Below are 16,717 nucleotides of genomic sequence, written 5' to 3'. Positions count from 1 at the left end.
CTTCTACCGTCGCCATCCGGATAAGCCCGGTTGTGCGCCAGGAGGCGCCCGTTGAGGGGGGGGTCCTGTTGTGTGGGCCGCTGAAGAGGAGGTACTGCTGGCCCACCACCACCAGAGGGCGCCCTGCCTGGAGTGCGGGCTCCAGGCACCAGAGGGCGCTGCCGCATCATGGGAGTAATCTGGGTGACAGCTGTCACCCATCACCAAACACAGCTGTTTCCACTCAGCACCGAGGTATATCAGGAGGACGGCGTCTCCACCTCAGGGCCGAGATATCACCTAAGACCAAGGTAGTATTCTCTGCAGGTATACTTTGCATTATTAACTAAGACTGTCAAAACCGTTTTTCAGGACTGGTGACTACTAAGAACCTTATTCCTTGGATAAGTACTCACCTTCCTGCTGAACTTTGTCAAGAGGTGGAGGCGGCTTCTCCCCTCTCTGTAACTGGGTGCGTTCATCCACTCCTGTGTGTTGTTGCTCTCTCCTGCCAGCAGTACCGGATCCGACGAGCGGAGGCAGTGGCCACCTGGGAAGTCGGGACTTGGCGGTTCCAGTATTTCCAGGGTTCGGTGGCAGAGGAGATCTGGGTGGTTCCGGTTCGACTGAGACGGACGTCTCCTACCTTCGAGCCTGCCCACACGACACCAGCGGATTCGACCCTAAATTGTGTTTGTTGTATTACTCTTGCTTGTTCAGTAGTAAATCTTGTTATTTACTTTCTCCATTGTCCGTTCATTGCGCCCCCTGTTGTGGGTCCGTGTTCCAACACTTTCACAACAGGTACACTGAGTTGCAGCCAGCTCTGAGCAGCACAGCACCCAACATGTAGCACCCGGAGTGTCAGTGTGGTTTCAGCCTGTACACACCTAACGATGGCAGCATCTCTGTGTAACTGCAGGCTGGAAAACTCTTTGTGATACATAAGACATTTTTTTGCAAGGCATTGTATGGCAAACTGTGCACTCAGAGTATCTCCCTGGAGGACTTTTGGCTAGAATACACTTGGAGTAACTGCTCATTTCAGCCAGGCAGGAAGCTATGATGGCCTCAGATGAAGCAGTACCACAAGTAGAAAAAGCTGAAGTTCCTTGATTGGCCACTTGGGGCTGGCTCTAAAAGGGAACACATTTCCATAGAAGGCCATGTTAAAATGTCCAACTTTAAAGCAAAAATAAACATGTTTACAGCCTGATACATAAAATGGTTTTGGTCTCTATAGATAGTTTACTCCTCCATGACAACTACATGGAAGTTGAAGGTGATTTTTTTTCTAACTGCTTACTTTAAGATGTTTTAAGCCACTACGTTCTGTATAATCGGGGATGTAGATGTATGCTACAGCAGAGATAATGGATTTAGTGTGTGTCTGACGGGGGGGGGGGGGGGGGGGCACTGTGATACTGGCTTCATATCAGTGATGATCGCAACCGAGTCTCACGTTTTGTTTTTTTGTCCTTCTGTCATGAAATGATTCAAATTTTCATAACGGGTTTTTTTTTTAAAACTCGCTATTACTAACCCTACTCCTTCCCCTAACCCTAACCATAACCACCTTGACCTCCCCCACCCACCCACCCACCCAGCTGCACTTTTAATTACATGCAGCCATCACAGAATTAATTAGAATGAATTTGTGCTGTCATGACAAAAATTTTGCACTTTTCCTGACAATATGATGAACCAATAGATTAATGTATTTCGTGCTGCTGAATCACGACAATCCGTGAGACTGGGGTAGACGATCGATACAATCGACCAACTGCCCAACCAGTGTATCATGCACATTAACACCTTAAGAAAGCGCAGCATGCATTAAACCATAGAGATATGTTTGTTTATTTATTTATTTATTTATTGCAAATGAAAAAGGAAAAAAAAAACTGCTTAATTCATTCATATTTTTCTCCAAAAATTCACACCAAGTTAATGGATCTTGCTTGCTGTAACATTTGTGCAATTACTACACAGAATAGTTTCTTTTTATTGGGTGTGTCAATGTGAAGATACTGTAAATAATATCTGTAGTAGAGTATCTGATTTGAGTAGTTAGTTATATAATCTGTGTTAAATCTAACAATATTTCAGATGAGAAATGTTTCAGACACGTCTGCTGTGTTTGCCTCCACCATTTCTAAGTATCATGACGTCTTCATGGGTTCAGTCTACACCACGTTCTGTAAGTCCACACGAGTCATTATCTTTAATGTTGTATCTCCTCAAACAGTGCACAATGTGTTTTTTTCTTTTCTTTTTTTTTTAGGCATATTGTCCGTCACGGGCAATTGCGTCCTACTTATTGTTGCATATCACAAGAGATCAACCTTGAAGCCAGCAGAGTTCTTCATCATCAGTCTATCGATCAGTGACCTTGGGATGACACTCTCTTTATTCCCTTTGGCCATACCATCAGCTTTCTCACACAGGTACCGTTTTAGACTTTTCTACTACATTTTTCTAATCTGACAAGAAATATCCAATTAATTGGAGAGAACATTTCATTTATCTCTTGTGTTTGCTTTTCCTCCCGGTGTCTCTGTGTGCAGGTGGCTGTTTGGGGGATTCATCTGTCAGCTCTATGCCATGTGTGGAGTGTTGTTTGGTCTGTGCAGCCTGACCAACCTCACAGTCCTCTCGTTTGTTTGCTGTCTTAAAGTCTGCTTTCCTAACTATGGTGAGAAGATAAGGCACCAAAGAGTTTACCAAGTCATTTTAATGGCTGCAATTTTCCTCTTTCAAGATTTTAAAGCCCTGAATGAAATTACAACAGACTATATTTTGATTTAAGACCATTTCCAGGAGTTAAACTTCACCAATAGTCAAAATATTAGAACATCATAGAGGACACTTCGAGAGTGCATACGTCTGCTAAGGCTTTGCCTTTCCAGCCACATGTGGATTTGCATCCAAATCCAGCAGATGTATATCTTTGTATTTATATAACTTGGTTATGTTTAATTCTGTTGTTAACCTGTTTTTATGCTAATTATTTTTCTGTGCAATTGCATCTAACTTTTGGTGTCTTGATGTAATGTTAATAATGTAAGACATTTAGCATTTTGAATTGTTTTTCAATTCAATTCATTTTCAATTTAATTTATTTATTATAGCACCAAATCACAATATAAGTTGCCCCAAGTCGCTTCAAAAAGGCAAAGTCTAACCTTACTGACCCCCCTGAGCAAGCTCATAGGTAACGGGTAAGAAAAAACTCCCTCAGATGGATTTGAGGAAGAAACCTAAAGCAGACCAGACTCAGAGGGGTGACCAACTGCTTTGGCCATACTAACAATAACAAGAATCCGGTGAACAAAATACACCAAAGAATTTTGAAATATGCAAACAAAAATGTCCACATTGGAAGTCCCAGAGAAAGAGTTCAGCATGACCCATAGTTCATCCAAAAAACAAACAAACATAGTGTCCAGTGACATCAGGTGGAGTCACGATAGAAAGTGCTGAGAGTGCACAAATGAGTGTATATTGGAAGTTACAGCCATGGATGCTGATACTTCACAAATTGAGCAAAATAACAACAAAACTTACCCTGAGCTTCATGACACTGGCATTTATCATCAGATGCTGCAGTGTGAAGCAGATGAGAGTCTATGACTGCCCTGAAATTACAGTTATGAATACGAATGGTTACAATTATGCACACATCTTTTTGGTAGCTGTCTTACTCTATACATCAGTCAGTGGCAGGTTATTTCCCCAGCCAAGTCCGGAACCTACAGTAGTGTTCAGAATAATAGTAATGCTATGTGACTAAAAAGATTAATCCAGGTTTTGAGTATATTTCTTATTGTTACATGGGAAACAAGGTACCAGTAGATTCAGTAGATTCTTACAAATCCAACAAGACCAAGCATTCATGATATGCACACTCTTAAGGCTATGAAATTGGGCTATTAGTAAAAAAAAAAGTAGAAAAGGGGGTGTTCACAATAATAGTAGTGTGGCATTCAGTCAGTGAGTTCGTCAGTTTTGTGGAACAAATAGGTGTGAATCAGGTGTCCCCTTCATCTACAATGATCTCTTTAAAATGGACAAAAAAAAAAAAAAAAACCAGAGACGCGTGAAGGAAAATGGAAAACAACCATCAAAATGGGTAGAAGAATAACCAGAATGGCAAAGGCTCACCCATTGATCAGCTCCAGGATGATCAAAGACAGTCTGGAGTTACCTGTAAGTGTTGTGACAGTTAGAAGATGTCTGTGTGAGCACAACAAAAACACAGAGGATTACAGAATTTGAGCAAACAGTCAATCCACAAAGGTGACGTGTTGGCAGGCTCGAGGATAGAAGACGTCTGTCCTGAGAAGAACCGGAACCACACGATTTCCTCCGCCACCGAACCTGGAGAATACTGGAGCCGCCAAGTTCCGAGTCCCCAGGTGGCCACCGTCTCCGAGTGTCGGATCTGGTACTGCTGGCGAGGAGCAAAAACAGTCAGATGTGGGTGCGTGCACACCCAGTAACAACAATGGTGGGAATTCCACCTCCACCTCTAACACACACTCGTGCAGCTCCTGTCTAACCACTTATCTGGTTGGGGTGTGAAGCGAAGCCGTCGCTGATCACACCAAAACGCCAGTCTCTCAGATAAGGAACACCACAGGAAAGCGGCTGCAAAAAGAGTTCAGACTAAGACACAGTTTAGTGTTAAGGCTGAGAATATTACCTTCACAGGTAGATGATATCTCGGCAACGAGGTGGAGATGACGTCCGGTTTTTATGGAGTGGAATGATGAAGTGTAGATGGATGACAGCTGTCATGAGATAATGAGTGACAGCTGTCACCCCCGGCTGTGTCCGCGGCGGCAGCGCCCTCTCGTGCCTGAAGCCCGCACTTCAGGCAGGGTGCCCTCTGGTGGTGAGCCTGCAGTACCTCCTCTTCTGGCGGCCCACACAACAAAAATTGTTTTTTGGGGTCCAAGGGCCGCAGACAGTTTGTGAGACGACCCCCAAACTCTGACTTCAAGCCACAGTTCACAGTGTAGACAGTGAAGACATGGTGGTGCAAGCATCATGATATGGGCATGTTTCTCCTACTATGGTGTTGGCCCTATATATCGCATACCAGGTATCATGGATCAGTTTGGATATGTCAAAATACTTGAAGAGGTCATGTTGCCTTATGCTGAAGAGGACATGCCCTTGAAATGGGTGTTTCAACAAGACAATGACCTCAAGCACACTAGTAAACAAGCAAAATCTTGGTTCCAAACCAACAAAATTAATGCCTCGCAGATGTGAAGAAATCATGAAAAACTGTGGTTAGACAACTAAATACTAGTTTAGTGATTCACAGGATTGCTAAAAAAAGCAGTTTGAACATAATAGTTTTGAGTTTGTAGCATCAACAGCAGATGCTACTATTATTGTGAACACCCCCTTTCTACTTTTTTTTTTACTTCATAGCCTTAAGAGTGTGCATATCATGAATGCTTGGTCTTGTTGGATTTGTGAGAATCTACTGAATCTACTGGTACCTTGTTTCCCATGTAACAATAAGAAATATACTCAAAACTTGGATTAATCTTTTAAGTCACATAGCACTACTATTATTCTGAACACTACTGTATATACACCTAGGTGGACTGTGATGATGCAGATGAACCCAGAGGAAAAGAAAATTAGAAATGAGATCTCAAAACTGTTTCATTTATTTCTGCTGGACAACTATGAGATCTGTGTGAAAAACAAAATGAGACAATGGCTTATTTCTCCCATTTCTGTTTTGACACTAGAACAAAAACTAGGGTTGGAACAATGTACACTAGCTCCACAATAGATAATATCACAGTGCACCTATCACGATTCGATACATGTCATGATGTATAATTTCATCTCTGTTCACACTCATTATGTAGAAAGTAATATGTGGTGAATGTTTCACTTTAAAGAAACAAATTATTTTGAAGTATAAATTTGCTCCTTGGTGTTATCTGTTTCCTCTTTTTATATTTTACAAATCATTTGTGATTCTTCTGCAAAAGATTTCATCCAAGCAGTAGCTGACTTTTCGTAATATCACAATACCAATTTTGTGATATAATTATGATGATGCCACCCCAATCAATGATGTACATAATCTCAAATTAGCTTTCTTTTAAGTTTGTGGAGATATCATTCATTCATCCATTCCTTTTCTATAGACATGTTTACTCCAGTTAAGGGTCATGGAGGCACCGGAATCTATATCCCAGCAGTCCTTGGGGCATAAGGCTGGGTACACCCTGGACAGGATGCCAGTCTGTTGCAGTGCCACATATAGACAAACAAACACATTCACATGCGCACACAGACCTAAAGTTTCCAATCCACCTAACCTGCATGTCTTTGGATGTGAGAGGAAGCCGGAGCACCCGGAGAGAACCCACGCAAACACAGGAAGAACATGCAAACTCCACATAGAAAGGCCACAGATGGAAATCAATCCCACCACCTTCTTGCACAACAGTGCTAACCGCTAAACCACCGTGCCGTGGAAGAGATATCATGACTCTCTAAAATAATTCTCAGTTAATGTAGAAACTAAACTGAGGCTGAGGTAAGAATTTCAGTGTTGTCTCTCAAACTGTAGAAGAGCAAACTTTGAGCAGTAAAATTTTCCACCTGGAAGTGTCTTGTCTAAGGACACAGACAGGTAGCATGAAGTACAGCCCTGGAATCATTGCCCCGGTACAGCTTCCATCTCACACAGCCAACTGATGGAGCTTAATGTACTGTGTTTCTACAGCACTTTTCTATCTGATGTAGATGGAAGTGCTTTACAGTGCCTCACATTCACCCATTCACACAGTTAAGCATAATAAACAAATAATCTCGTGGACCACCTAACTTCCGAAATATCCAAAAACAATAGGTCTGTTTGCCACTCCAGCGATATACTACAACTTAATATTGACATCTCTAAAAAATAGTATTGTTTACTCACTCACGTATATGCTATTATTTATTAAACTTCTGTTATTTTTAAGTAGTTTGAGAAACACACGTTACAATATGATCTTACAACCCCAATTCCAATGAAGTTGGGACGTTGTGTAAAATGTAATTAAAAACAGAATACAATGATTTGCAAATCCTCTTAAACCTATATTCAATTGACTACACCACAAAGACAAGATATTTAATGTTCAAACTGATAAACTTTATACTTTTTGTGCAAATATTTGCTCATTTTGAAATGGAGGTCTGCAAAATGTTTCAAAAAGCTGGGACAGTGGTATGTTTACCACTGTGTTACATCACCTTTCTTTCTAACAACACTCAATAAGTGTTTGGAAACTGAGGACACTAATTGTTGAAGCTTTGTAGGTGGAATTCTTTTCCATTCTTGCTTGATGTACGACTTCAGTTGTTCAACAGTCCGGGGTCTCCGTTGTCGTATTTTGCGCTTCATAATGCGCCACACATTTTCAATGGGTGACAGGTCTGGACTGCAGACAGGCCAGTCTGGTACCCGCACTCTTTTACTATGAAGCCACGCTGTTGTAACACATGCAGAATGTGGCTTGGCATTGTCTTGTTGAAATAAGCAGGGACGTCCCTGAAAAAGACGTTGCTTGGATGGCAGCATGTGTTGCTCAAAAACCTGGATGCACCTTTCAGATATGTAAGTTGCCCATGCCATGGGCACTAACACACCCCCATACCATCACAGATGCTGGCTTTTTAACTTTGCGCTGGCAACAATCTGGATGGTCTTTTTCCTCTTTTGTCCAGTGGACATGATGTCTTGCACTTGCAGATGTAGCGACAAACTCTGTTAACTGACAATGGTTTTCTGAAGTGTTACTGAGCCCACGCGGTAAGATCCTTTACACAATGATGTCGGTTGTTAATGCAGTGCCGTCTGAGGGATCGAAGGTCACGGGCATTGAATGTTGGTTTTCGGCCCTGCCGCTTAAGTGTAGAAAGTTCTCCAGATTCTCTTAATCTTCTGATTATATTATGGACTGTAAATGATGGAATCCCTACATTTCCTGCAATTGAACATTGAGAAACATTGTTCTTAAACTGTTGGACTATTTTTTTCATGCAGTGGTTCACAAAGTGGTGATCCTCACCTCATCTTTGCTTGTAAACGGTTGAGCCTTTTGGGGATGCTCCTTTTATACCCAATCACGACACTCACAATTAGTGTCTTCAGTTCCCAAATGGTTATTGAGTGTTGTTAGAAGGAAAGGTGATGTAACACAGTGGTAAACATACCACTGTCCCAGCTTTTTTGAAACATGTTGCAGGCATCCATTTCAAAACAAGCAAATATTTGCACAAAAACAATAAAGTTTATCAGTTTGAACATTAAATATAACTCAGCCACATGGGGTGTGCAGCCAGTACATTCTGAGTGCCGATCCCAAGCCCGGATAAATGAGGAGGGTTGCGTCAGGAAGGGCATCCGGAGTAAAACAAGCCAACCCAACTATGCAGACTCAGAATCGAATTCCCATACCGGATCGGTCGCGGCCCGGGTTAACAACGTCCGCCACCAGTGCTATTGCCCAACAGGGTGCCGGTGTAAATTGGGCTACTGCTGGGCGAAGACGACAAAGAAGAGGAGGAAACGTTGCCACGAACAGTGGGAGAAGAAGAAAACTAGAAGGGTGGAAATGAGAGTGGGGACTTTGAATGTTGGTAGTATGACTGGTAAAGGGAGAGAGCTGGCTGATATGATGGAGAGGAGAAAGGTAGACATAATGTGTGTGCAAGAGACCAAGTGGAAGGGAAGTAAGAGCAAGAGCATCGGCAGTGGGTACAAGTTGTTGTACCATGGTGAGGACAGGAAGAGAAATGGTGTTGGGGTCATTTTAAAGGAAGAGTATGTTAAAAGTGTGTTGGAGGTTAAGCGAGTGTCTGACAGGGTGATGAGTGTGAAGTTGGAAATTGAAGGGGTGATGATGAATATCATCAGTGCATATGCCCCACAGGTAGGTTGTGAGATGAAGGAGAAAGAAGATTTCTGGAGTGTGTTAGATGAGGTGGTGGAGAGTGTGCCCAAACATGAAAGAGTGGTGACAGGAGCAGACTTCAATGGGCATGTTGGTGAAGGGAACAGAGGTGATGAGGAAGTAATGGGTAGATATGGTATCAAGGATAGGAATGGGGAAGGACAGATGGTAGTTGATTTTGCAAAAAGAATGGAAATGGCTGTGGTGAATACCTACTTTAAGAAAAGGGAGGAGCACAGGGTAACATATAAGAGTGGAGGAAGGTGCACACAGGTGGACTACATTCTTTATAGGAGATGCAAGCTAAAAGAAATCACAGACTGTAAGGTGGTAGCAGGAGAGAGTGTCACTAGACAGCATAGGATGGTTGTTTGTAGGATGACTGTAGAGGTAAAGAATAAGAAGAGAGTGAGAGCTCAACAAAGGATCAGATGGTAGAAGCTGAAGGAGGAAGACTGTTCTGTGAAATTTAGCGAGCAGGTGAGAGAAGCACTAGTTGGAGGGGAAGCAATTTTGGACAACTGGAAAAGTACTGCAGATGTGGTGAGGGAGACAGTTAGGGCAGTACTGGGTATGACATCTGGACAGTGGAAGGAAGACAAGGAGACTTGGTGGTGGAATGAAGAGGTCCAGGAAAGCATAAGGAGAAAGAGGTTGGCGAAAAAGTTTTGGGATAGTCGGAGAGATGAAGAAAGTAGACAGGACTACAAGGAGATGTGGCGTAAGGCAAGAAGAGAAGTGGCAAAAGCAAAGGAAAAGGCATATTGCGAGCTGTACAAGAAGTTGAATAGTAAGGAAGGAGAAAAGGACTTGTACCGATTGGCCAGACAAAGGGATAGAGCTGGAAAGGATGTGCAGCAGGTTAGGGTGGTAAAAGATGCACATGGTAATGTGCTGACAAGTGAGGAGTGTGTGCTGAGAAGGTGGAGGGAATATTTTGAAGAGTTGATGAATAAAGAAAATGAGCGAGAGAAAAGGCTGGATGATGTGGTGAGAGTAAATCAGGAAGTAAAAGAGATTAGCAAGGAAGAAGTGAGGGCTGCTATGAAGAGGATGAAGAGTGGAAAGGCAGTTGGTCCAGATGACATTCCAATGGAGGCATGGAAATGTCTAGGAGAGATGGCAGTAGAGTTTCTAACCAGATTTTTTAATAAAATCTTGGAAAGTGAGAGGATGCCTGAGGAGTGGAGACGAAGTGTGCTGGTTCCTATTTTCAAGAACAAGGGTGATGTGCAGAGCTGCAGTAACTACAGAGGCATAAAGCTGATCAGCCACAGCATGAAGTTATGGGAAAGAGTAGTAGAAGCTAGGCTTAGAAAACAGGTGAAGATCTGTGAGCAGCAATATGGTTTCATGCCGAGAAAGAGCACTACAGATGCAACGTTTGCTCTGAGAATACTGTTAGAATAGTACAGAGAAGGACAGAAAGAGTTACATTGTGTGTTTGTGGACTTAGAAAAAGCTTATGATAGGGTGCCAAGAGAAGAGTTGTGGCATTGTATGAGGAAGTCTGGAGTGGCAGAGAAGTATGTTAGGGTAGTGCAGGACATGTACAAGAATAGTGTGACAGCGGTGAGATGCGCAGTCGGAATGACAGACTCATTCAAGGTGGAGGTGGGATTACACCAATGATCAGCTCTGAGTCCTTTCTTGTTTGCAGTGGTGATGGACAGGTTGACAGATGAGATCAGACAGGAGTCCCCATGGACTATGATGTTTGCAGATGACATTGTGATCTGTAGTGAGAGTAGAGAGCAAGTTGAGTCTAGTCTGGAGAAGTGGAGATATGCTTTGGAGAGAAGGAGAATGAAAGTCAGTAGAAGCAAGACTGAGTACATGTGTGTGAATGAGAGGGAGCCCAGCGGAATAGTGCAGTTACAAGGAGTAGAAGTGGTGAAAGTAGATGAGTTTAAATATTTGGGGTCAACTGTTCAAAGTAATGGAAAGTGTGGTAGAGAGGTGAAGAAGAGAGTGCAGGCAGGGTGGAGTGGGTGGAGAAAGGTGGCAGGAGTGATTTGTGACCGAAGAATATCAGCAAGAGTGAAGGGGAAAGTTTACAAAACAGTAGTGAGACCAGCTATGTTGTATGGTTTAGAGACAGTGGCACTAACAAAAAGACAGGAGGCAGAGCTGGAGGTGGCAGAGCTGAAGATGTTGAGATTCTCTTTGGGAGTGACAAGAATGGACAAGATTAGGAATGAACATATCAGAGGGACAGCTCAGGTGGGATGGTTTGGAGACAAAGTCAGAGAGGCGAGATTGAGATGGTTCGGACATGTGCAGAGAAGGGACCCAGGGTATATAGGGAGAAGGATGCTGAGGATGGAGCCACCAGGCAGGAGGAGAAGAGAGAGACCAAAGAGGAGGTTCATGGATGTGCTGAGAGAGGACATGCGGGTGGTTGGTGTGACAGAGGAAGATACAGAGGACAGGGTGAGATGGAAACGATTGATCTGCTGTGGCGACCCCTAACGGGAACAGCCGAAAGACAAAGAAGAAGTTTGAACATTAAATATCTTGTCTTTGTAGTGTATTCAATTGAATATAGGTTGAAGAGGATTTGCAAATCATTGTATTCTGTTTTTATTTACATTTCACACAACGTCCCAGCTTCATTGGAATTGGGGTTGTAATTTAAAATGTGATGCTTTACCAATATAATCGTGGACCACTAGAGGTTTATCACGGACCACCAGTGCTCAGTGGACCACTCTGAAAGACCATCACCTCCTCAATACCTCTGATCTGTGGTGAAATAGAAACAAACCTTCTCCCAAATGATAGCAGGATGACTGAGGCATTGCTAACTGAGATTAGAATCACAAAAATGAATGTCACAACAATACAGATAAAGCACCACAAAAACTAAAACCTGCCTTCTTCTCTCTCCTCTTTCTTCAGGCAACAACTTTTCCTCGTCTCATGCTCGTATCCTGGTGGTTGGAGTGTGGTCTTACGCGTCTGTGTTTGCTCTTGGCCCCTTGGCCCAGTGGGGGCATTACAGTCCCGAACCTTACGGCACGGCCTGCTGCATTGACTGGAACGCACCCAACCACAAGCCTTCAGCTTTGTCTTACATCGTCTGCCTTTTCGTGTTTTGCTACATACTTCCATGTACGGTCATCTTCCTCTCCTATGCTTTCATCCTACTGACAGTGAGGGGGTCACATCAGGCTGTCCAGCAACATGTGTCCCCTCAGACCAAATCCACCAACGCACACGCGCTCATAGCGAAGGTCCGTGGATGTGGATGAGTTGCTTTAGCTCCAGGATTTTAGCTGAATGCACTTGCACTGTTTATTGTAAGTGACAATCACGCAGTGGTGGGCACAGTTCAGCTAATAAGCTAACAGCTAATTATGGAAGTTAACTTTTTGTTAGCAGATTAGCTTTTCAACTAACTTTGAAAAGCATTAGTGGCCCAATTAGCTTCCGCTGAATGTAGTTACACAAAGTTTGTCAGCTAACATCTTTTTTTTTTAAAGAAAAATAAGGTTTCATGGTCAAACGTAGGGCTGAAACGATTATTCGAGTAACTCGAGTAATTCTTTGCCTCGAAGCTTCGTTTAATTCATGTCGCCAGCTCCCGTATCATTGTTTCCCCCGGACTGTAATAATTGCCGGACAAGACTTCATGCGGCGCAATCTAGTTCTCTGGCGATGGCGGAAAACAAAGGCACCGGTGTGTGTAAAAGGCGGAAAATGTCTAAAGTTTGGGATCATTTTACACTTCGTAAGGCGGACAATATAGTGCAATGTATACACTGTAAAGCGGACCTGGCCTACCATAACAAACAGTACTTCGTCAATGCTGCAACACCTCAACCGAAAGCATCCTCACGTGAACTACTGCACGTCTCCAAGCGGACTTGGAGCCTCTAAAAGGTAACGTATTTTATGATTAACGTCAACTGATATGAACATTACCGCTTGTTAGAATTTCAGTAATTATGTGTCGCTTGTGTGTTATGTGTCGATAGTGATGAGACATAGGCTAATAAGTAGGCTAACGAGAGGCTAATAAGTAGGCTAACGAGAGGCTAATAAGTAGGCTAATGAGAGGCTAATAAGTAGGCTAACAAGAGGCTAATAAGTAGGCTAACGAGAGCAAATGCACCAAAATCATCAAATCAATTCATCTCTCCCTTCCTCTCTCTCTCTCTCATTCACTCACTCACTCACTCACTCACACAATAAATAACAGATGACACGATGTACAAATTCATTAGCACATATTTACTTTTGGACAACTTTAGCATTTGTTATAGCCTGCAAATGAATGTTTTTTATTCCCCACAGCAAATTACAGCGATGCATGGACAGCTTTGTCCGGACAGGTCCCTCATGTACTGTCGAGGAGGCTCTGGTTTTGACCAACAGAATTTTAAATATGCTCATCACAGACATGCGCCCACTGTCCATGGTGGAAGACACAGGATTCAAGAATATGATCAAAACATTCAATCCCAAATACACTAGCCCTCAAGAACATACTTCACAAATATGATGGAACAAAAGTACTTAGAAATAACTGAAAAATTACAAAGTGTTCTTAAGGACACAGAGTCTGTTACGCTAACAACTGACATTTGAACGAGTGTGGCTACAGAGGCTTATCTGGGGGTCACATGTCATTTCTTGGGAGACGATTGGGAAATGAAGTGCCCTCTCCCTTACTACAATGCCTCTAGAGGAGAGGCATACAGCCACAAACATTGCAGATTGGCTGGAGGAGGCTGCTACCAAATTTCACATTCCTTTTGAGAAGGTGAAGGCAGTTGTCCATGACAATGGGGCCAATGTAGTGGCAGCTGCCAGAATTCTGAAAGAGAGACATGGATGGGCCTCTGTCAGATGTGCAGGAGACACACTGAATTTAGTTGTGCAGAATACACTAAACAATAACAAAAACATTGCAAGTTGTGTTGCCTTTGCGAGATGCCTGGTGGAGCACTTTAAAAAGAGTGAACTGGCCTGCACAAAACTTAAAGAAAAGCAGCAGCAAATAGGAGTGCAACAGCACATGTTGGTGCAGGATGTCAGTACCCGGTGGAACAGTACACTTCATATGCTGTCCTGGCTCCTTGAGCAGAGGTGGCCAGTGACTGCTGCGCTTTCCGACCCTGCAGTCAACCCACGGGGAAAACATCACTATTTGGATCTGAAGCCTGAGCAGTGGATATTGACTGAAGAGCTGGCTCAGGTTCTTGAACCTTTTGAGGGAGCTACACCTTATTTTTCCTTTTATTTCAATTTTTTGTCATATACCTCACAAATGTTTCACAAAGTTTGCATAAATGGGCTTAGTTCTGGAGCCAATAAGCCAAAGATTAAGCTTTGATCTAGTGTTGAGTTGAGTTTAAATAAAAACCTTTTTTGGAGAGGAATAAAAGCCAATTGCTTGTTCATTTTTAGAGGCCTTTCATGTTATATAACACACTATTGATATATGTGTTTAAAAACACAAAAGTGCAATTTAGCTGATTACTCGATTAACTGTTGAAAAAAATCGACAGAATACTCGATTCCAAAAATATTCGATAGCTGCAGCCCTACAAAAATGTTTGTAAACATTTTTGTTCATTTTGGAATTTTATACACTAATTGACTAAATTGACTTAATTACACATACAGCCCAGTCTCATGTTTTGTTTTTGTGCGTCCATCACAAAATGATTCAAATTGTTGTGGCAGGGTTTCTTTTAACTCACTATTACTAACCCTACCTACCCCCACCCCTAACCTTGACCATAACCTAACACTACTCGTTCCCCTAACCATAACACCCCCCACTTCATTTTTAATTTTGTGCAGCCGTCACGGAACGTATTAGAATAAATTTGAGCTCCCATGATGAACATTTTGCACTTTCGTGACAATTTCACGAACCAATAGATTAATGTATATTTCATGCTGCTGAATCACAGCATAACATGAGACTGGGTTGCGCACATAGTGTACTGATCGATCTGTGTTGTCACATATCCATAGCAATGGTTCCACATTATCTTTTCAAAATGAACATTTTGTGCTTTGAAGACCAATCTGAGTGCAATTGGTGGACATTGGTGATGGATTAAACAAATAAGGACAGTTATTGATAGAGTAGAGGTGATAGGACTTGATGGTACTATCCCTTGAATAACCAGCATTGCTTCTTACCTGGTGTCTTGAGGGGGAGAGGGATTAATGCTTCAGTGGAGTCATCAGGTGGACACCCTCCTTCCTTAATGTTTCATTAATTTAGCCCCACAACATTTCCAGTGGGTTCAACAGTGACACCTCACGTCCCAGGTGTGCTCCCCCTATACTTTTACCCCTTGATAGTCATCTCACAGCCAGCTGCTATACAATGCTGCTGGAACGTCAATTTCCCTGAGGGAGTCTTCCCAAGGGATTAATAAAGTTCTATCTAATCTGATCTAAGAGTGACTTGACTGCTTTCTGGAAGGTCTGTCCTCACACCACCATTCTCCTCATGAGGCCAGTTGCAGTCTTGGTAACAAACCCTCTACACCCAACCTCCACAGGGAACACCTTGGTGTGCCAGCGGCGTTGTTCTGCCTGGGCTGCTATTTCAGATTACTTTAAGCTTTTCCTTTCGTATGCCTCACCAATTGCAGTTTCCCATGGTACCGTTAGTTCCAGGATGTATAATAACGTCTGTGAAGTTGACCTCAAGATGTATTGTATTAATCATAAGCTTGGCGACAGAATATTAACAGTTCGTGTGGGGAGCGCTTGCAGACACCACCGATACTCACAAAGATCCTTACATTAGGGTTATGCACTAGAGGTATGCTGGTTTTATAGCAGGGCAGCCGCTTTACAAGTCATAAGTTTACATATAGAACTATTTACATCAATAACACTGTGAAAAAATGATACAATGTGTAAGCTTCTTTCTTTCATGCGAGGCCACAAAATTACTCATAGTAAACTGGAAAATAATTACAGCTTTCCACATTATCAGATTTATAGTGATTTACCCCTTGATGTTGCAGTTTTAGCTCATTTGAAAAACAGAATGGTCATTCATCCTTCATCTCCCCCCTAGCTGTCAAGGAAGTGTGACATCACTTTGGCACTCTATTGGTAATAAGCATCACCTCGGAGAGATGGAGGAGCAGGAGATGAAGCCAGAGTAAATGCAATAATTAAATGCTAAAAAAAAAAAAAAATCCATGTGTATTTTTATTTCATACTATTTGTAATTATTTTAACACTTTCGGTGCTGTAAATAAACTGTATGTTGAATGGAAACTATTGTGTAATTGGGCAGCGCAGTCTCGTTTGAGGGCGGCACCAAAGGGGTAAAATGTGACGTAATTTCTCTAATTCCGGGGTCAAAAACATGTTATTTTCTCTGAGATTTTGGGCAAATTACACACAAACAAAGTGAAAATACAAAGAAAAAGTGACAATGTGGTGGAAAGTGGACATGTCAATCAATCAATCAATTTTTTTATATAGCGCCAAATCACAACAAACAGTTGCCCCAAGGCGCTTTATATTGTAAGGCAAGGCCATACAATAATTATGTAAACCCCAACGGTCAAAACGACCCCCTGTGAGCAAGCACTTGGCTACAGTGGGAAGGAAAAAACTCCCTTTTAACAGGAAGAAACCTCCAGCAGAACCAGGCTCAGGGAGGGGCAGTCTTCTGCTGGGACTGGTTGGGGCTGAGGGAGAGAACCAGGAAAAAGACATGCTGTGGAGGGGAGCAGAGATCGATCACTAATGATTAAATGCAG

General features: G+C 42.6%; 1 protein-coding gene across 2 annotated transcripts in view; it reads left to right on the top strand.

Moving 5' to 3' along the window:
- LOC117511697 (opsin-5-like) overlaps positions 1–16,717 on the top strand; it is a 38,104-nt gene that overhangs the window by 17,793 nt on the left and 3,594 nt on the right. The window contains exons 2-5 of one of the 2 annotated variants that reach the window (XM_034171619.1): positions 2,089–2,179; positions 2,264–2,426; positions 2,547–2,674; positions 11,865–12,199. In XM_034171619.1, coding sequence (XP_034027510.1) covers positions 2,089–2,179; positions 2,264–2,426; positions 2,547–2,674; positions 11,865–12,199 — 717 coding nt within the window. Of the gene's footprint in view, positions 1–2,088; positions 2,427–2,546; positions 2,675–11,864; positions 12,200–16,717 lie in introns of both variants that reach the window. The other variant, XM_034171618.1, reaches the window with a different exon arrangement.

The sequence above is a fragment of the Thalassophryne amazonica genome, chromosome 6 (genome assembly GCF_902500255.1).
Source record: "Thalassophryne amazonica chromosome 6, fThaAma1.1, whole genome shotgun sequence".
NCBI classification, from domain to species: Eukaryota; Metazoa; Chordata; class Actinopteri; order Batrachoidiformes; family Batrachoididae; genus Thalassophryne; species Thalassophryne amazonica.
Note: the sequence above shows the minus strand (reverse complement) of the source record. Positions and strands in the feature narration are given on the sequence as shown.